The sequence below is a fragment of the Tasmannia lanceolata genome, unplaced genomic scaffold, assembly GCF_043159265.1.
Source record: "Tasmannia lanceolata isolate RefF3 unplaced genomic scaffold, GAP_Taslan_0.1 ptg000008l, whole genome shotgun sequence".
NCBI lineage: Eukaryota > Viridiplantae > Streptophyta > Magnoliopsida > Canellales > Winteraceae > Tasmannia > Tasmannia lanceolata.
The window spans coordinates 29,863,153-29,879,386 of NW_027518685.1; the positions used below are offsets into that span (position 1 = coordinate 29,863,153).

At 38.4% G+C, this 16,234-nt stretch overlaps 1 protein-coding gene across 2 annotated transcripts; it reads right to left on the bottom strand.

The window, feature by feature from the left end:
- Positions 1-1,129: 1,129 nt before the first annotated feature.
- LOC143885120 (HSP20-like chaperones superfamily protein) lies at positions 1,130-14,533 on the bottom strand. Of its 2 annotated transcripts, XR_013253147.1 has the most exons (7): positions 14,373-14,533; positions 12,747-12,930; positions 5,880-6,042; positions 2,698-2,738; positions 2,509-2,554; positions 1,695-1,794; positions 1,130-1,511 (listed from the first exon to the last, which is right to left on the bottom strand). XR_013253147.1 is itself a non-coding variant. In XM_077389122.1 (6 exons), exons 1-6 carry the CDS (start codon positions 14,375-14,377, stop codon positions 1,754-1,756), a joined length of 480 nt encoding a protein of 159 aa, XP_077245237.1. In that variant the 5' UTR covers positions 14,378-14,533; the 3' UTR covers positions 1,537-1,753. The 2 variants fall into 2 exon arrangements, 1 of the variants encoding a protein (XP_077245237.1); XM_077389122.1 differs by lacking the exon at positions 1,130-1,511 and having other exon boundaries at positions 1,537-1,794.
- Between the last annotated feature and the right edge of the window lie 1,701 nt (positions 14,534-16,234).

Below are 16,234 nucleotides of genomic sequence, written 5' to 3' on the forward strand. Positions count from 1 at the left end.
ATAACCGAGCCCCTCAAGTCTCTGTGACCATATAGGAAAAAAATGGTTTGTAGGCAAAAACTTGTGATTCCGTTGTAATTATAGGTCTATGTGATCATATATAAAGAAAAAAAAGGTTTTGTAGGCTAAAGAGCTTTTATATGGTGTGATCCAGTCTTTTTTACATGGAAAATGTAAGAAAAGAGGTTGGTTTTTAAGCTTGTTTCGAACTGGCCTTTATATGGTTCATGTTTGGCAACCATGAATTTTGTTTCCATGGAATTTTAGTGAGGAGTGGGAGCGGGTCTAGGAAGAAGTGAGGAAAGAGAGGCTGAACAAAAGCTGAAAAACAAGAGGAAAGAGACTACTACTCAAAATATGATTTATTTTTTCCTTGTTTTTTAGCCTTTTTCTCACCGTCTACTCACTCGTGCCCTCTCAATTCTATCCTTCTCCCACCCTCCTGATCCTCTCTCCCACATTAATTGGGAAATGATATATTGGCCCCTTTTTCAATTGGAACAGCCCCATCTAGTGTAAAGTGTAATCATAAATACACTAGAGGAGGCTGTCTCCATTAAAAAAAGGGGACAAATATATTACTTCCACATAAGAAATCAAAACTCGTGGCTATCAAGTTTAAAGAAGGAACTTCAGCATTGGAGCAGCTCCTACTTTCTCGTACAAGAATGGGAAAGTAACCAATCCATACATAGCCATGGATGCATCAAATCCTTCGTGAGAGATTTTTGCCCATTGACTACGATCAAATGCTCTTCCAGCAAACCAAAATCATCCCCAGAGTAATAGATTAGTACGATATTATACGAAAGAGTTCTATAGGCTATCATCCAAGAATGATATTGCGGAGAGATAAAACGCGTAGCGCTACATTGACGGTCTTTATCTAAACTAATGGTCATGCCCCTCAAAATTATTCTTTTTTTTTATTATAATGAATTGGGTCCCAAAAAAATCAGTTCCATAAGATGTTACACGATCAATGTTAAATGATCACTGTTTGGGTCTTACATGGAGACGTGCATCTAATCAAGATCATTGAATCTTATAAGCGATCTTGAGATGGACATTCTTTCTGTAAGATTGTTTTCAGAATGTCTTGTAGATTCATCACCCTGATGGACTAATGTGCGAGAAGTAGACGTTGATCCTTCCATTTATTTGTTGGTAGAGAAGTACAGATTGACATCAAGTAAGAGAAGCCCATTTACTTTATTTTGAAGGTTTGGCAAAAATAAGGATTAGAAGAAAAAGATATAAAGAGATGACTGACAAGATCATCAAAAGCAAAACTAAACAAAGAAATAGATTGTGAGGGAAATGATATTTCCACCTCCTTTCCCAGCATTTCCATCTCCTTTTGTTTGCCTTAAAAATGACTTCATATTCAGGAAAAACAAAAGGCCAGTTTTTAAGGGTGAGTTCTACCACCCGGGACCCAACAGAAACCAACCAGACCAGGGCTATTGAAACTTCAGAGAGTTAAGCTTGAGCGGCGCAACTGAGGGAGGCTGCCAAAAGGCAGATTGAATGATATAAGAAAAAGAAAACTTCATCATATTCATAATTCTTCGTCTTCAAACAAATTTTTTTTCTGCTTAGTTAACAAAAGAAAGATAAATCCCACAACAGATAGCAAATGATTTTCTTTTAGAATTAGATGCCAGATTTACAAAATATAGGATTATCCATACCTAGCTATTAGATGCCAATATATCTCAATATAAAAAAGTTGAGATGGTATTTCTGTTTCTCAAGTGAAGTTGGCACTCGCCTTCTTCAAGTCAGGAAGATCTGTAAGCAAATGAGCTATAATCAACAAAAAAGCAGAAAAAAGAGAAAACGGGAAAAGTTTTTTATTACACCAACAAACATCTAATCCCAATTTTTAAGAATTATTGAAATGTGAGTAGTATGTGTGAAGCATGCAAGAACAGGGGAGCACATGCAACAGGACTTGACACAGACTCTTGTTAAGGTTTCAGTCTTCGTATTGGGCCATGTTTGGCAGCCATGAAAAATTTCCCACGGAATATTAGCTTATCAAGTGGGGGAAGAGGAACAATGAGGGTTGGATAGGGAGAGACTTAAATGAGTGAAAAGAGGGTGAGAAGTGGCTGAAAAACACGGAAAAGAAAAACTCTGCTCAAAATAGTTTAATTTTTCCTATTTTTCAGCCAGTTAGCACCATTTCCTCCCCCTTGTGCACTCAATTCTCTCCCTCTCCCACTCTTTCTACGCCTTTTCACCACTGGACAAACTAATATTACCTAAAAAAATTCCATGGTTACCAAACATGGCTTTATCTCGGTATTCACTCTTCTATTTTTTATTTGTAGCTGTCTTGAAAATGTCATTAGAAAGATTTTATGCACAAAAAAATTCAGTTTTTCTCAGGAGAGGGTTTTTTTTATAAAAAATTATATAGAAAAGATATCTTTTTTTTTGCCATTTACTCAACTAAGTCCACATGAAGCGCATATGAGAGTAAGGCAAAGAATAACTCACAGAGCATTCCTTCATCGTCGCTGCTCTCATCACCTTCGCCATTTCCCTGCATGAAAAGACAACAGAACAAACAAACAAACAAACAATTCAAAGAAAAAAAAAACAGAACAAACAAACAAAATTTATCGCCTCCACTAGCATCAGAATTGTAAGAGAAGTGTGTTCCCAGGTCATGAGGTGTGAGATTACCAAAGCATCGTCATCATCATCATCAGAGGCAAGCATGTGGGCTGCAAAAGAATGGAGTTACCCAGAAAAGAAGAATGGAAGAGAAAACAAGTTAGTCAAAGCTAGTAGTATTTACTCTGCATTCCTTTCAATTAAAAAGATACCAAAACTGTAAATGGCAATCAAAACATCTAGCATCTTCTAAATCCGCGGCATAGGCCAATATATTCTGTGGTCTGTTTTAGTGAAAACATTATCAAAGCTAGCAGAATTTACTCTGCATTCCTTCAATTAAAAGATACCCAACAATGATAATGTCAAGCAAAGCATCTAGCATCTTATCAAGCAGCGGCATATGCGAATATATTCAGTGGGTCCGTTCTGGTGACAGCATTCCTACTTTTATTATCACTTCCAGTACCAGTAGGATGAGCAATAATAAAAAACCTGCTGGCATGCTTAACACTTGAAAGCAACCAGAGTTTGATCTCCCAGAATAGAACCCAACTTCAGATTTTATAAACATTTTAGCCGAAGACACAGTATGACAACAAATAACGCTGATATATCGGAATATTTTGCGATTTTTTTTATGAAATGTCCCGAAATTCTGAAAAATCATGTAAGTTAAATTCATGATTTTTTTACAACGAAAATATAAAAAAATATCGCGATAAATTCAAGATATTATTTGCTGTCTTAATTTTATTGTTAAAATTTATATTTTATATATTTTTTTTCATGAAAAATGAAAATATATATATATATATATATATATATATATATATATATATATATATATATATATATATATATATATATAGAGGAAAATGATTGTGCGCTCGACCGCACCAAGCTTAGGTGCGGTCGAGGCCCCAAAACTCATGTGGGCCCACATTGTTAGGATGGTCCAAAGCATTCATTTGCAAGGCCCCATCATAGATAGGGTGTGTACAAAAAATCAGCTCCATAGGATCATCCTAACCCATCCAAAAATGGAGGGCAAAATGGACAGAGACCGTTTGCCACAAATCTGCCCATTTTTGCCCTCAACTTTTGGAGGGGTTAGGATGATCCAATGGAGCTGATTTTTTGTACACACCCTATATATGATGGGGCCTTGCAAATGAATGGTTTTGATCACCACCAAACTTGTGGGACCCATGTGTTTAAGCCCTCGACCGCACCAAAGCTTAGGTGCAGTCAACCGCACACTCGTTTTCCTCACATATATATCTATATATATATATATATATATATATATATATATATATATATTTTAAATATTTTATTCTTCAGTCTTTCCCCATTATAAATCCAAAAAAAATAACAAAAAAAATTAAAATATCCCCAGATATCCCTAAAAATTTCCGAGACATACTTTCGACTGCAATACGGTTACATGTAAACCATAATCAGGCTAACATAACTTGTTCCATCAGACTGAAGCCTTGTTCGTTTAAGATTATGCCAACCAATTGTGAGTGCCAAACCAATTATTGGACTCAAATTTACGTTTAATTTTGAGTCCAATAATTGGTTTGGACTCACACTCAGTTGCCATAATCTCAAAAGAACAGGGCCTGAACATTTTTAGCTAAATCGTTCAGGAGATACTTGATGCATTTAAATCATAGTCGAGAACTGGAATGGCTTCAACTTTAAATTAAAAACAGGGTCTATTTATAATAGAGAAGCAAAACTGGACTTCTATTAAATTAAAAGCTAAGAGCAGCAAAATACAAGGACTAAAACAGTGGCACAGATTGGCAAACACCGAGGAAACTTCTATAAACACCCTCAACCAACAAATAAGCAATATATATAAATAAGCAATATATATAGCCACTCTCAGGGTATGAGAAAACATAACACTCTCCCTGCATAGATCTAGGGCTGTTAATATTATCAATTCAATGAACCAGCCTCCATGGTTTTCGACTACGGCAACAAGCTCAGGAAATGCCCAACGGTACAACTGCAAATGTAACTGTGATCAAATGACAGGTTGACACATTTAGTGATGTTGCGCATTGCACCATCAGAGATTTAGGGAGTAAATATGGTGTATTTAATCCAACTGTCCAACATTAATTGTGACAACATCTAAAAAGTTATACCCAGCAGCCGTAATGACAACGGCTTGCCATGCCAACCAAGTTTACTATTCTTTTATTTAATCACAACTAACCCAAGTCTAAAGACAGTTATGATTCAGATCGGTGATAAGTTCTAAGTGGGCTATCTTCAGTAAGTGGCATGTCAGCAACTTGTAGCATCAATTGAACTACTGCATATTAAAGTGGACAGGAATTGCCCTGGTGTCCAACCACCAAAAGTCGACATCAATGCACCGCACATTCACATCGGCTTACATCTCATAGAAGAGCTCCGTGCTCCTCAAGAACTCTTGATTTCCACCTTGCCAGAACTTGTCTCTTATTTTGGACTTTGGAACACCGATTTCTCAATGCAAGCCATCCATATATTTCCTAGAAACTCTCACAAGATTTTAGGGCTTTGCTTTTTAGTTTCTCCATAGCTCTACTTATTTCGCTAAAGATGTTTGCGGAGGATTCAAACAAGTTTGAAATGCAAGCCATCCATATATTTCCTAGAAACTCTCACAAGATTTTTTAGGGCTTTGCTTTTCTTTTCTTTTTTTTCTCTATAGTTCTGCTTATCTCGTTCAAGATTTTTGAGGATGATTCAAACAAATTTGAAATGCTAGCAATATAACTAAGGTGGATTTCAAGAAGAGTTGTACAATTTTGTCTCCTAAAATGGCCATTGTGTCCTGTAATTGGAAGTGGAACTACGTAGAGTACGTGTACCTATGTATTACCCACAGCATATATCGTTTGTACATGTATTGTCATAACAGCTCATTCCCCACCTTCACATCACTGCCAGCATGGTAACAAGGCCCCACATGAAATAGATTTACGGAAATGATATCCGCAAAGCCATATTTTGATACTTTCGCTAACCCATCTGGTCTTTTACAAGTTTAAAGAACTGTCAAAAGGTTATTACATTTCCCAAAAAGCTCACACGAGCCAATTAAAGAAGAAAAGACAGCTGGATTTGTGCAAATATCAAAATAAGGTTGTGCTGATAACATTTCCCTAAATTTATTCAGTGATTTCTACTTCTTCTTTTTTGAAAGGTTTTATTAAGTGATTTCTATTAAATGAACTTACACTCAAGTGATTCTTCCTCATCCTCATCGCACCATTTGTTCCAATCGACCTTGATGTAAGGAGCAGGTTTTCCGTCAGATTTCATCAATCTCCTCCACCAACCCTTTTGCTCTTTCTGGATTGAGCAGAATATGTTTCTTAATCCAACATTAATTTTGCTTCCCTGAACAAAAGAAGAACAAATCCAAGCATGAGAAGGTGATAATACATAATCCAACAAAATAAAAAGTACAACGAAAAGAAACAAAGGATCCATGGTCTTCAGCAAAAATACCAAAATTTTAATGGAGTCATGTAGTCATTTACTTGGTAACACTGCCGAGGGCAATTTGTAATATCCATAAAGCTTTATTGGTTTGGAAAATAATGCTCACGGAATGATTTTCACTCTTGGGTGCTAGTGAGGAAAGAGTTTTGTAGAATATCAGCTTGAGGCATACATACGAAATGAAAGGAATCATAGAGCGAAGTAGAACTAAGGAGAAGAAGAGGACAAAGTGTACTTTCCCCACTTGGTTATCAAGCTGAATCTTGATGGGTGTTAGTTGGGAATTTGGGGCCTGTGTAGATGGTGGCGTTTTTAGAAATGTAACAGGAGTCTCTACGATTCGAAAGAAGCCAATGTGCATAGTCTTCTTGCTTGTCTTCAATCCTTCCCAGGTGGTTCGAAAAGAAGTTGTGGGTGGAAGGCGGATTGTCTAGCATCGTGTATTCAACGCTTCGTTAGGCCTTAAGACCTTGGTGGGTAGCCCATACAGTGGATAAAAGTTTAGATCACCTTCAGTCATGTACTTACGGAGGCCAGCAATGTAGAGGATTCATTGGCTGAGGAGGGTGTAAATAGGATTGTATTAGCCATGCGGAAATATATGTCCCTTTTAGTTTATCCTTTTTTTCTTGAAATATCTTCTTTCTCCTTAATATGGATGGGCCATCGAGCAAAATCCACAATAATGGCACTCCAAGTTTAGAGAATAATATCAAGGGAATAGACCCAAAACTCCTTTCTAACCAAGGACCATCCTACTGAGGATAACTTGATCCTCCATGAAACCATGGCAAGGGATGAGGAATTGTAATTAAACGCCCACACAATTCTTGTTTCAGTGGCCCTTTCGTGGATTTATTGGTGTTCTTGTGTGTAGATGGGGCTTATCTTTTCTAATGTCACTTGTTAGTAGCATTCTTCTAAATACACATTGAAGTGGATTTCCATTTTGTATGTGAAAAAAATGTCAGGCAATTTGTATCTACACTATACGTAAAGTCCAAAGATCAACAAGCAGACATTTACAAAAGCTCTTACACAGTCAATATGGAAGTGTTTGTTCCAAGCTGGGCATGGAATAGATAAACCCTATGCACCAACTTGAGAGAAAGTGTTGAAGAACTTAAGTGAGATGGATATGGCCCACAACCCACTCATGAATCCTTTATGTCACGTAAGTTCACTTAGAGTTGAGTATCTCTTTATGTTTGATAAAGCCCATCACTTGATGGCCCCAACGACATACTTGTAATATTTTAAGAGAGGAGGCATACTTGTAACGGCATACTTGTGTTATATATATATGTGTGTGTGTGTGTGTGGGGAAACGGTTCGAGAGCTAGAGCTCATATAAGCTTATATGAGCTAGAGTGCTCAAACACATGGGTCCCACATTTTTTAGTGATCCAAACCATTCATTTGCAAGGCTCCATCATATATAGGGTGTGTACCAAAAATCAGATCCATTGGATCATCCTAACCCCTCCAAAAGTGGAAGGCAAAAATGGGTAAATTTGTCGAGAAACAGTGTCTGTCCATTTTTCCCTCCACTTTTGGATGGGTTAGGGTAATCCTATGGACTTGATTTTTGGTACACACCCTATCTATATAAAGGCCTTCCAAATGAATGCTTTGGATCACCCCAAAAAATGTGGGACCCATGTGTTTGTGGAACTCTAGCTCATATAAGCTTCGTGAGCTCAAGCTCACGAACCGTTTTCCCTATATATATATATATATATATATATATAGAGAGAGAGAGAGAGAGAGAGAGAGAGAGAGAATGGTTTGTGAGCAGGAGCTCACAAACACATGTGGCCCCACATTTTTTGAGTGATCCAAAGCATTCATTTGCAAGGCCCTTCCATAGATAGGGTATGTACCAAAAATCAGCCCTATACGATCATTCTAACCCTTCCATTTGTGGAGGGAAAAAATGGGCAGATTTGTGGACAAACAACATCTGTCGATTTCTCCCTCCACAAATGGACACCCCTGATGATCCAATGGAGCTGATTTTTGGTACACCTCATCCATGATGGGGCCGCCTTCCAAGTGAATGCTTAGGGTCACCCCCCCAAAATGTGGACCCCCTATGGTTTGTGAGCTCCCATGAGCAAATGGTTTGTGAGCAGTTGCTCGGATAAGCTTATTTGAGCAGAGCTCACAAACCATGGGGGGTCTACATTTTGGGGGTGACCCTAAGCATTCATTTGAAAGGCCCTTCCATGGATAGGGTGTGTACCAAAAATCAGATCAATAGGATCATCCTAACCCAATCAAAGGTGGAGGGGAAAATGGACAGACATTATGAGTCCATGTTTCAGCCCATTTTTTCCCTCCACAAACAGTGGGGTTAGGATGATCTTATAGTGCTGATTTTTGGTACACACCCTATCCATGGAAGGGCCTTCCAAATGAATGCTTTAGACACCCCACCCCCCTCTCCTCCAAAAAAAAAAAAAAAAGTGGGCCCACTATGGTTTGTGAGCTCCTGATATATATATATACACACACACATACACACATACATACTAGTAAAAAACCCCGTGCGATGCACAGGCCGACAAAGAACTATACGGACCACATCATCGGTTGATCCAAACCGTCCATGTGATGGAACACAACATCCATAGGTTGTGCCCATAAGATCATTTCCATAGGCTGATCCTAGCCCTCCAATCTATAGAGGTTTCCATAATTAAAAAAGCATAAAGGAGGGGGTAGGATTGAAATTATGTGGCTTTAATGGGTGCCTTTGTTAAAAAGCATAAAGGAGGGGGTAGGATTGAAGATATGTGGGTTGAATGGGTGCCTTTGTTAAAAAAAGTAAAAAAAAGTGAGGTGCAATTCTCATAGAATTTTGGTAGAAATTCAAATAATTCTCTCATTTTCTCTTCTGCTATATATATATATGGGAAAAGTGAGCGTACTCGGTCGAGTAGATAAGCTTGTCTACTCGGTCGGCTAAAAACAGTAGGGGCCTACATTTTTTGGGTGATCCAAACCATTCATTTGAAAGGTCCTTACCTAGATAGGATGTCCACAAAAAATCAGCTCCATAGAATCATCCTAACCCATCCAACAGTGGAGGGGGAAATGGGCCTATTTGTGGACAAGCTGTGTCTGTCCATTTTTCCCTCCACATTTGGATGGGTTAGGATGATCCTATGGATCTGATTTTTTGTGGACACCCTATGTAGGTAAGGGCATTTCAAATGAATGGTTTGGATCACCCAAACAATGTGGGCCCCCACTGTTTTTAACCCGACCGAGTAGATAAGCTTATCTACTAGACCGAGGACGCTCACTTTTCCGTATATATATATATATATATATATAAAGTAAAAAACCCTGTGCGATGCACGGGCCGACAAAGAACTGTACGGACCACATCATAGGTTGATCCAAACCGTCCATGTGATGGAACACAACATAAATAGGTTGTGCCCCAAAAATTATTTCCATAGGCTGATCCTAGCCGTCCAATCTATAGAGGTTTCCATAATATGTTGTTCCTCTTAAATCGGATGGTTAAGAACTTAAGATCACCCTATAGATTTTTTATTAAAAAAGCATAAAGGAGGGGGGTAAGATTGAAATTATGTGGCTTTATAGGTTGATCCAAACCGTCCATGTGATGAAACACAACATCAATTGGTTGTGCTCGTAAAATCATTTCCATAGGTTGATCCTAGCCCTCCAATCGATATAGGCTGATCCTAGCCCTCCAATCGATAGAGGTTTCCATAATTGTTGTTCCTCTTCAGGTGCTCGGAATCCGTCAATATTTTGCAAGTGTCCTGCATGAGTAATATAAAGTAGTTCTTTCGTCATTGTCATATGTCTTTACCTCTTCTCGGTAGTTTTTTTCCGTAATTGTCATAGACAGGTACCCGTGTCGGTACTTTTTGTATGTAGATTACGATTTTACCCTCACATAGATAGTATGTACAGATACGTGGGGAGGGCAAAAAACGGTAAAAATCATCCCCATTGACGTGTTAAATGGAGAATAATTCTCCCTTTTCTCTTTTGATATATATATATATATATATATATATATATATATATATATATATATATATATATATGAGGGAAAGGAGTGTGCGTTCGTCCGCACCAAGGTTAGGTGCGGTCGAGGGCCCTAAACTCATGTGGGCCCACTTTGTTAGGATGATCCAAAGCATTCATTTGAAAGGCCCTTACATAGATGGGGTATGTACAAAAAATCAGCTCCATAGGATCATCCTAACCCAGAGAAGCAGGATTCGTACCTGGAGTTGGGGATTCGTGAATCCCCGAATCGCGAATCCGAACCGTGATTCGATTCGAATCCCCGATTCTGGGGAACCCCGATTCCCAATTTTGGGAACCCCGATTCCCACTTTATAGGAACCCCGATTCCCAGGCGATTCCTTGCGAATCCCCAGCGAATCCCAACTCCCCACGACTCTCAGCAATTCCCCGGCGAATCCCCGTCGACTCTCTGGCAAACCCACGATTCCCGCTTCCCACCATCCTAGGAACCTTCGATTCCCGCTTTCGAATCCCAAATCGAATCCCGCATTGGCAACCTTGTCCTAACCCATCCAAAAGTGGAGGGCAAAATGGACAGACACCGTTTGCCACAAATATGCCCATTTTTGCCCTCCACTTTTGGAGGGGTTAGGATGATCCAATGGACCTGATTTTTTGTACACACCCTATCTATGATGGGGCCTTGCAAATGAATGGTTTTGATCAGCATAAAAAATGTGGTACCCATGTGTTTGGGCCCTCAACCGCACCTAAGCTTAGGTGCGGTCGACCGCACAATCTTATTCCTCATATATATATATATATATATATATATATATATATATATATATATATATATATATATGAGGAAAAGGATTGTACGCTCGAGTGTACCAACCTTATGGTACGCTCGAGTGCCCAATCACATGTGGGCCCACATTTTTAGGATGATCCAAAGCATTCATTTGAAAGGCCATTATATAGATGGGGTGTGTACCAAAAATCAGCTCCATAGGATCATCCTAACCCATCCATTTGTGGAGGTCAAAATGGACAGACACTGTTTGTCCACAAATCTGCCCATTTTTGCCCTCCACTTTGGAGGGGTTAGGATGATTCAATGGAGCTGATTTTTGGTATACACCCTATCTATGATAGGGCCTTGCAAATAAATGCTTTGGATCACCACAAAAAAATGTGGGACCCATGTGATTGGGCACTCGAGCGTACCATAAGGTTGGTGCACTCGAGCTTACAATCCTTTTCCTCTATATATATATATATATATATATATATATATATATATATATGGGAAATGTTATCAGCACTATTGTATTTTGATGATCGCACTCCTCACTTTATTAAAAGTACGGTATGGCCCGCACCATAGGATGATCCAAACCGTCCATTAGATGGGCCACAGTCTAAATATGTTGTGCCCCAAAAATCATTTCCATAGGTTGATCCTAACCCTCCGATCTGAACATTAGAGGGTTGAGCCTAACCCCCTATAGATCGGAGGGTTACGATCAACCTATGGAAATAAATTTTTGGGCACAACCTATCTAAGTTGTGGCCCATCTAATGGACGGTTTGGATCATCCTATGGTTTGGGCCATACTGTACTTTTAATAAAGTGAGGAGTGCGATCATAAAAAAAATACAGTAGTGCTGATAACATTTCCCCTATATATATATATATATATATATATAGACACACGCACACATATGAATTTGTGGGATGAGGGGTTCAACCCACATGAATTCTCTCTTCTCTCTCTAGTGTTTCATCTCCTCTTACTCCTTCCTTCCCTGCATCATCTATTTACCAACATGTAAGAGCTGATTGAATTGGAACGATACTTCAACATCTAAGTAGTTCGCCTCACATGACACAGGACAACACTCATGTATGGACATAAGTAGCTCCCCTTGACATGATACAGGACAATGCCCATGATGGGCCACAAGTCACATTAATCCCAACCATGGGATGGTTATAGAGATCTCAAAAATGACCTGTCGCAATTGACTAAAGTTTACCCTTAGAAGAAATTGGTTTTTTTCTAAGTAAAGAAATTTTATCTTTACTAATTTTTATGCTATTTGATGTTTTCCCAATATAGTAAGCATTTACAAACAAAAAATTACATGCATAACAGAGCATTCAATATTATTACACATATATAGAACAACGAATCAGGTTAACCAAGGTCCAATGTCAGACACCTCTTGTCCACATCTAACACAAACTAATTTATCTATGGATAGGTTGAAGTAATCTCTGTTATCATAGCCTGGTTCTATAAACCTCTCGAGCTTCTTTTTTTGTACAAGTTCATTTGTATATGGATCAAAAGTCAATATTTTTTAAGCATAGGATGGATTTCAGTTCCTTAATTTTCTGTTAGGTCCCTTCCAAAATATAAATAACATTATCAGCCAAAAGTGTATTACAAGTAAAGAAAGATGAGAACCTTAAAAGACCCTTCTACCTATGAAACATTTGACATGGAAAAGCAAAAGTAATAAGACTGACATTCTACAACCTTCCAATGGGAGTTAACAAAATATCTCACCTCAGGACTTATTGCTCCATAAAGTTCCAGACTCAAGTTAAAGTTCTTGCCTTGGGGCCCTGTGCCAGAGAAGCTAAATAAGCCTTGAGGCTCACTTTTCACAGACACATCTTTTGCATCAGGTAAAGCAATGGTTAAGTAAATCTTATCCGAACGTTGTGCCCAAAGAACTTCCGGGTGGTGACTGTATACAGAAATAGCAAGTAGTAAATAGGACTTCAACCTAATTCTAACAAAGAGTTTCTACTGTATAAAAAAATTTAAATGCAAAAAGGACGTATATCTACTAAAAATTCAGAAATAGAAAAATAAATCTACATGATATAATCTTCCAACTAAAACCCCAAAACAAACCAAATATTAAAAATCCGTGCAAGAAAAAATGGATTAAAATATCCATCAGTCACTTCAATTGCAAAAGTTGAATGACAAAAATTGGAAGAACATTTTACTGATATCACTCCTTACTTATCATAACATACATAAGCAATAATAATCCTTACGCGCAATCTTAACAAACAATGCCTCCAAAGAATCAAGAAATGGAAACGTTTCGGTTTCAGCTGGAAATTTCGATAGAAATCTTGTAAAATCATGGAAACACATGCAGATGATGAAATTTTAAGATGAAACTATGGGAAATGCTAGAATAAGCACAAATACTTACTTAAAAACCATCACATAAGAAAGAAAACCATCCATAATGGCTTAATCACATCGAACACCTAGTGACACGCGTTGTCGCACATGTTTGGAACAACAAATTCGATACAGAAGTACAATGTAATAGAGTATAAGAAAGTACAGTGACCAATTCCGCCTCCAAAGACCACAACTCTATGTTAATACCACAAAGAGTTACAATGTATTATTGGTATCATCCCGATCTGACATCCCATGCATAGGATACGGTTACTTTGTTGTGAAGTTCAATGATGCTGTCAATCAAATATCATTCTCTACATTAATGAAATAAAATATAAGACATAACGGTTACAAAGCGATTGGTCAGTAGCTATCAGAAGATGGTATGCGTACAAGAAGAGAAGATTGGGAGGGCTCTTCGCAACATCAACATTCAACTTGTATATTTTCTTTTTATCTAGGAAGAGTAGTTTGCAACAAGATTGTGAGGGCTCTCGCAACATCAACATTCAACTTGTATCTTTTCGTTTTTATCTAGGAGTAGTTTGTAACATAGATCTCCTCATCCCTCTATATTTTCCTCTGTATTTTCTCCCTCTAATTCGTTTGAACACATTCAAGACATCAATGTACTTTGCCTCAAAAAAGGTATTCTCTGGTCATTTCCTTGGTGGATTTCTTACCTCTCTACACTAAACATATCATTTAAGTCCTTGTTCACAACACATTCGAACCAACAATTGTTTGATTGTGGTTCGCACATCATTCAAATTCGAGGCAAATTTTTATTACTAGCTTTGTACCCAGTATCCTTAAAAACGAAAACAATAACATTCAAACCCTAATAGATAAAATAATCAACTAAACAAAGGAATTTTAATTCAGGTACGACGTTTATAAATTTGCAAAAAAAAAAAAAAAAAAAACGTAAAAAAATGAAACAAATGCGAAGAGGAGAATCGAACAGTTTGAGCTTAGTACCTCATTTCTTTTCGGTGATCAAAGAACGAGTCGATCGATCGAAGCAGGAAAAAAAAAGGATTCAAACCCTAAAAAGAAAACCCTAGAAAACTTCAAATCTTCAAATGAGTTGAGCGAGATGATGGCAAAATCGAACAGTTAATGAGAAAGAGTGGAGAATCAGGAGAGGAGTAAAGTAAGCTTAGACCTGGCAAAAAGTGACCCGGACCCGCGGGTCCACCCGGCCCGCACGTAAATTTACGGGTCCGGGTCACCTGTTGGTGACCCGTTAGAAATTGACCCGCGGGTCCACCCGGCCCGTCAAAAGTGGGCCGGGTCGGGTGGACCCGCGGGTGCCCGTAAAAAAGTGCAAAAGACGGTTTTTTTACTTTTTTCCGTATTTTTCTCGGTAATTGTCATATTTTATATGTAATTTTTTTACTTTTGACCTTTTTACAGTAATTTTTCATTTCAAACTTAGAAATTCTGAGAATATTTCAAAAATCCGTAATGATTACTTCTCTTTATGCTTTTGTTGCTAGCAACCTTTGCCCAGACAGTACTTCACCCAATCTTTGCAGCAAAGGAGGGGCTACAAGCCGAAAAATAGCCCAGGAGAAGGTGGCTAGCAAATCCCTAAATAAAAAAAAAACTCTTAAAAAATACGTCAAAAATCCGGGTGACCCGCGGGTCGACCCGGCCCGTACGGGCCGAGTGCGGGTCCAATGTCAATGACCCGTAGAATTTTCCGGGTCACTTTGACCCGGCCCGTTTGACCCGGACCCGTACGGGCCGGGTCAAATCCGGCCCGGCCCGCCCGTTTGCCAGGTCTAAGTAAGCTTTGAGAAGCTTGCGTATGAGAAAAGTAAAAGTGGCAAAGGAAGGTATACTAGAGTAGGGGCTAATTTGGTCATTCTATTGTGCTAGGGCTAATTTAGTAATTTCATCAATGTCGGTTGAATGAGACGGATATTATTAGACGCCTACTTATTTTACCAGGGGAAATGATATCAACACTGCTATGTTTTTATAAGATGGGCGACTCATCTTGTCTTGTAGTATTTAAAGGGCTGTTAGTAGAACATTACAGTTCTCCAAAAAACTTTTACAAGTCCTCTAAATGCTAAACGACAAGATGCTTTCGCGCATCTTATATAAAAGAGTGGAGTGGTGAAATCATATCCCTTTATCAACCCTAACCATTCAAATAAGTTAACTCGTAGATAAGTGGTATAAGTAGTCAATAGGGAGGAGACAAGCATTTGTTGTACCTAGGATTTACCTTATAGAATAGTGATGAGTAGTGTTTGGTTGCCAACCTCGTAGAGTAGTGGGGGGAGGGTGTCATTACCAATATAGGAAGGAAAGAGAGAGAAGGAAGAGAGAATGAGAGAAAACATCTTTCAAAAATATATATATAAAGAAGAGAGAAAGCAAAAGTTTCCTAGTCAAATTCCTCCTTTTTTTTTTAGAAATTTGGCTTAGAAAGTACGTGTAACCGAACACCATAAAGCTACTAAAAAGTGCATTTTTTTGCTTGGGAAATCCTTGAGGATTCCGGGCATGCCTTTACCATATGAATAGTTCAGTTCTTCAACCTTTAGATGGATGGATAAAGAAAAGCAATGAATGTGGACCATTCGATCAACATCAATTATCCGATTCGAAAATCATGATCGCTAGATTAATGTGATTTCTATATAAGGCTAATCCCTGGTCGCGCCCTTTGGTCCCCCACTACCCAGAGGTGCGGCTTGGGTTGATTTTTGGGAATTCAGGTTGAGCTTTTACCTTAAAATCGGGTCAGTTTGGGTTGATTTCAATTCAATTTTTAGCAAAAGCCCGACCAGACTCAAGCTGCACCCCTACGGCCACCTACTCTA

Coding starts and splice junctions, on each gene's coding strand:
- LOC143885120 (XM_077389122.1), bottom strand. Junction 2,739..5,879: donor TGAGGAAGAATCACTTGAGT/GTAAGTTCATTT, acceptor ATTCTTTTGCAG/CCCACATGCTTGCCTCTGAT. Junction 1,795..2,508: donor CGACGATGAAGGAATGCTCT/GTGAGTTATTCT, acceptor ATTTGCTTACAG/ATCTTCCTGACTTGAAGAAG.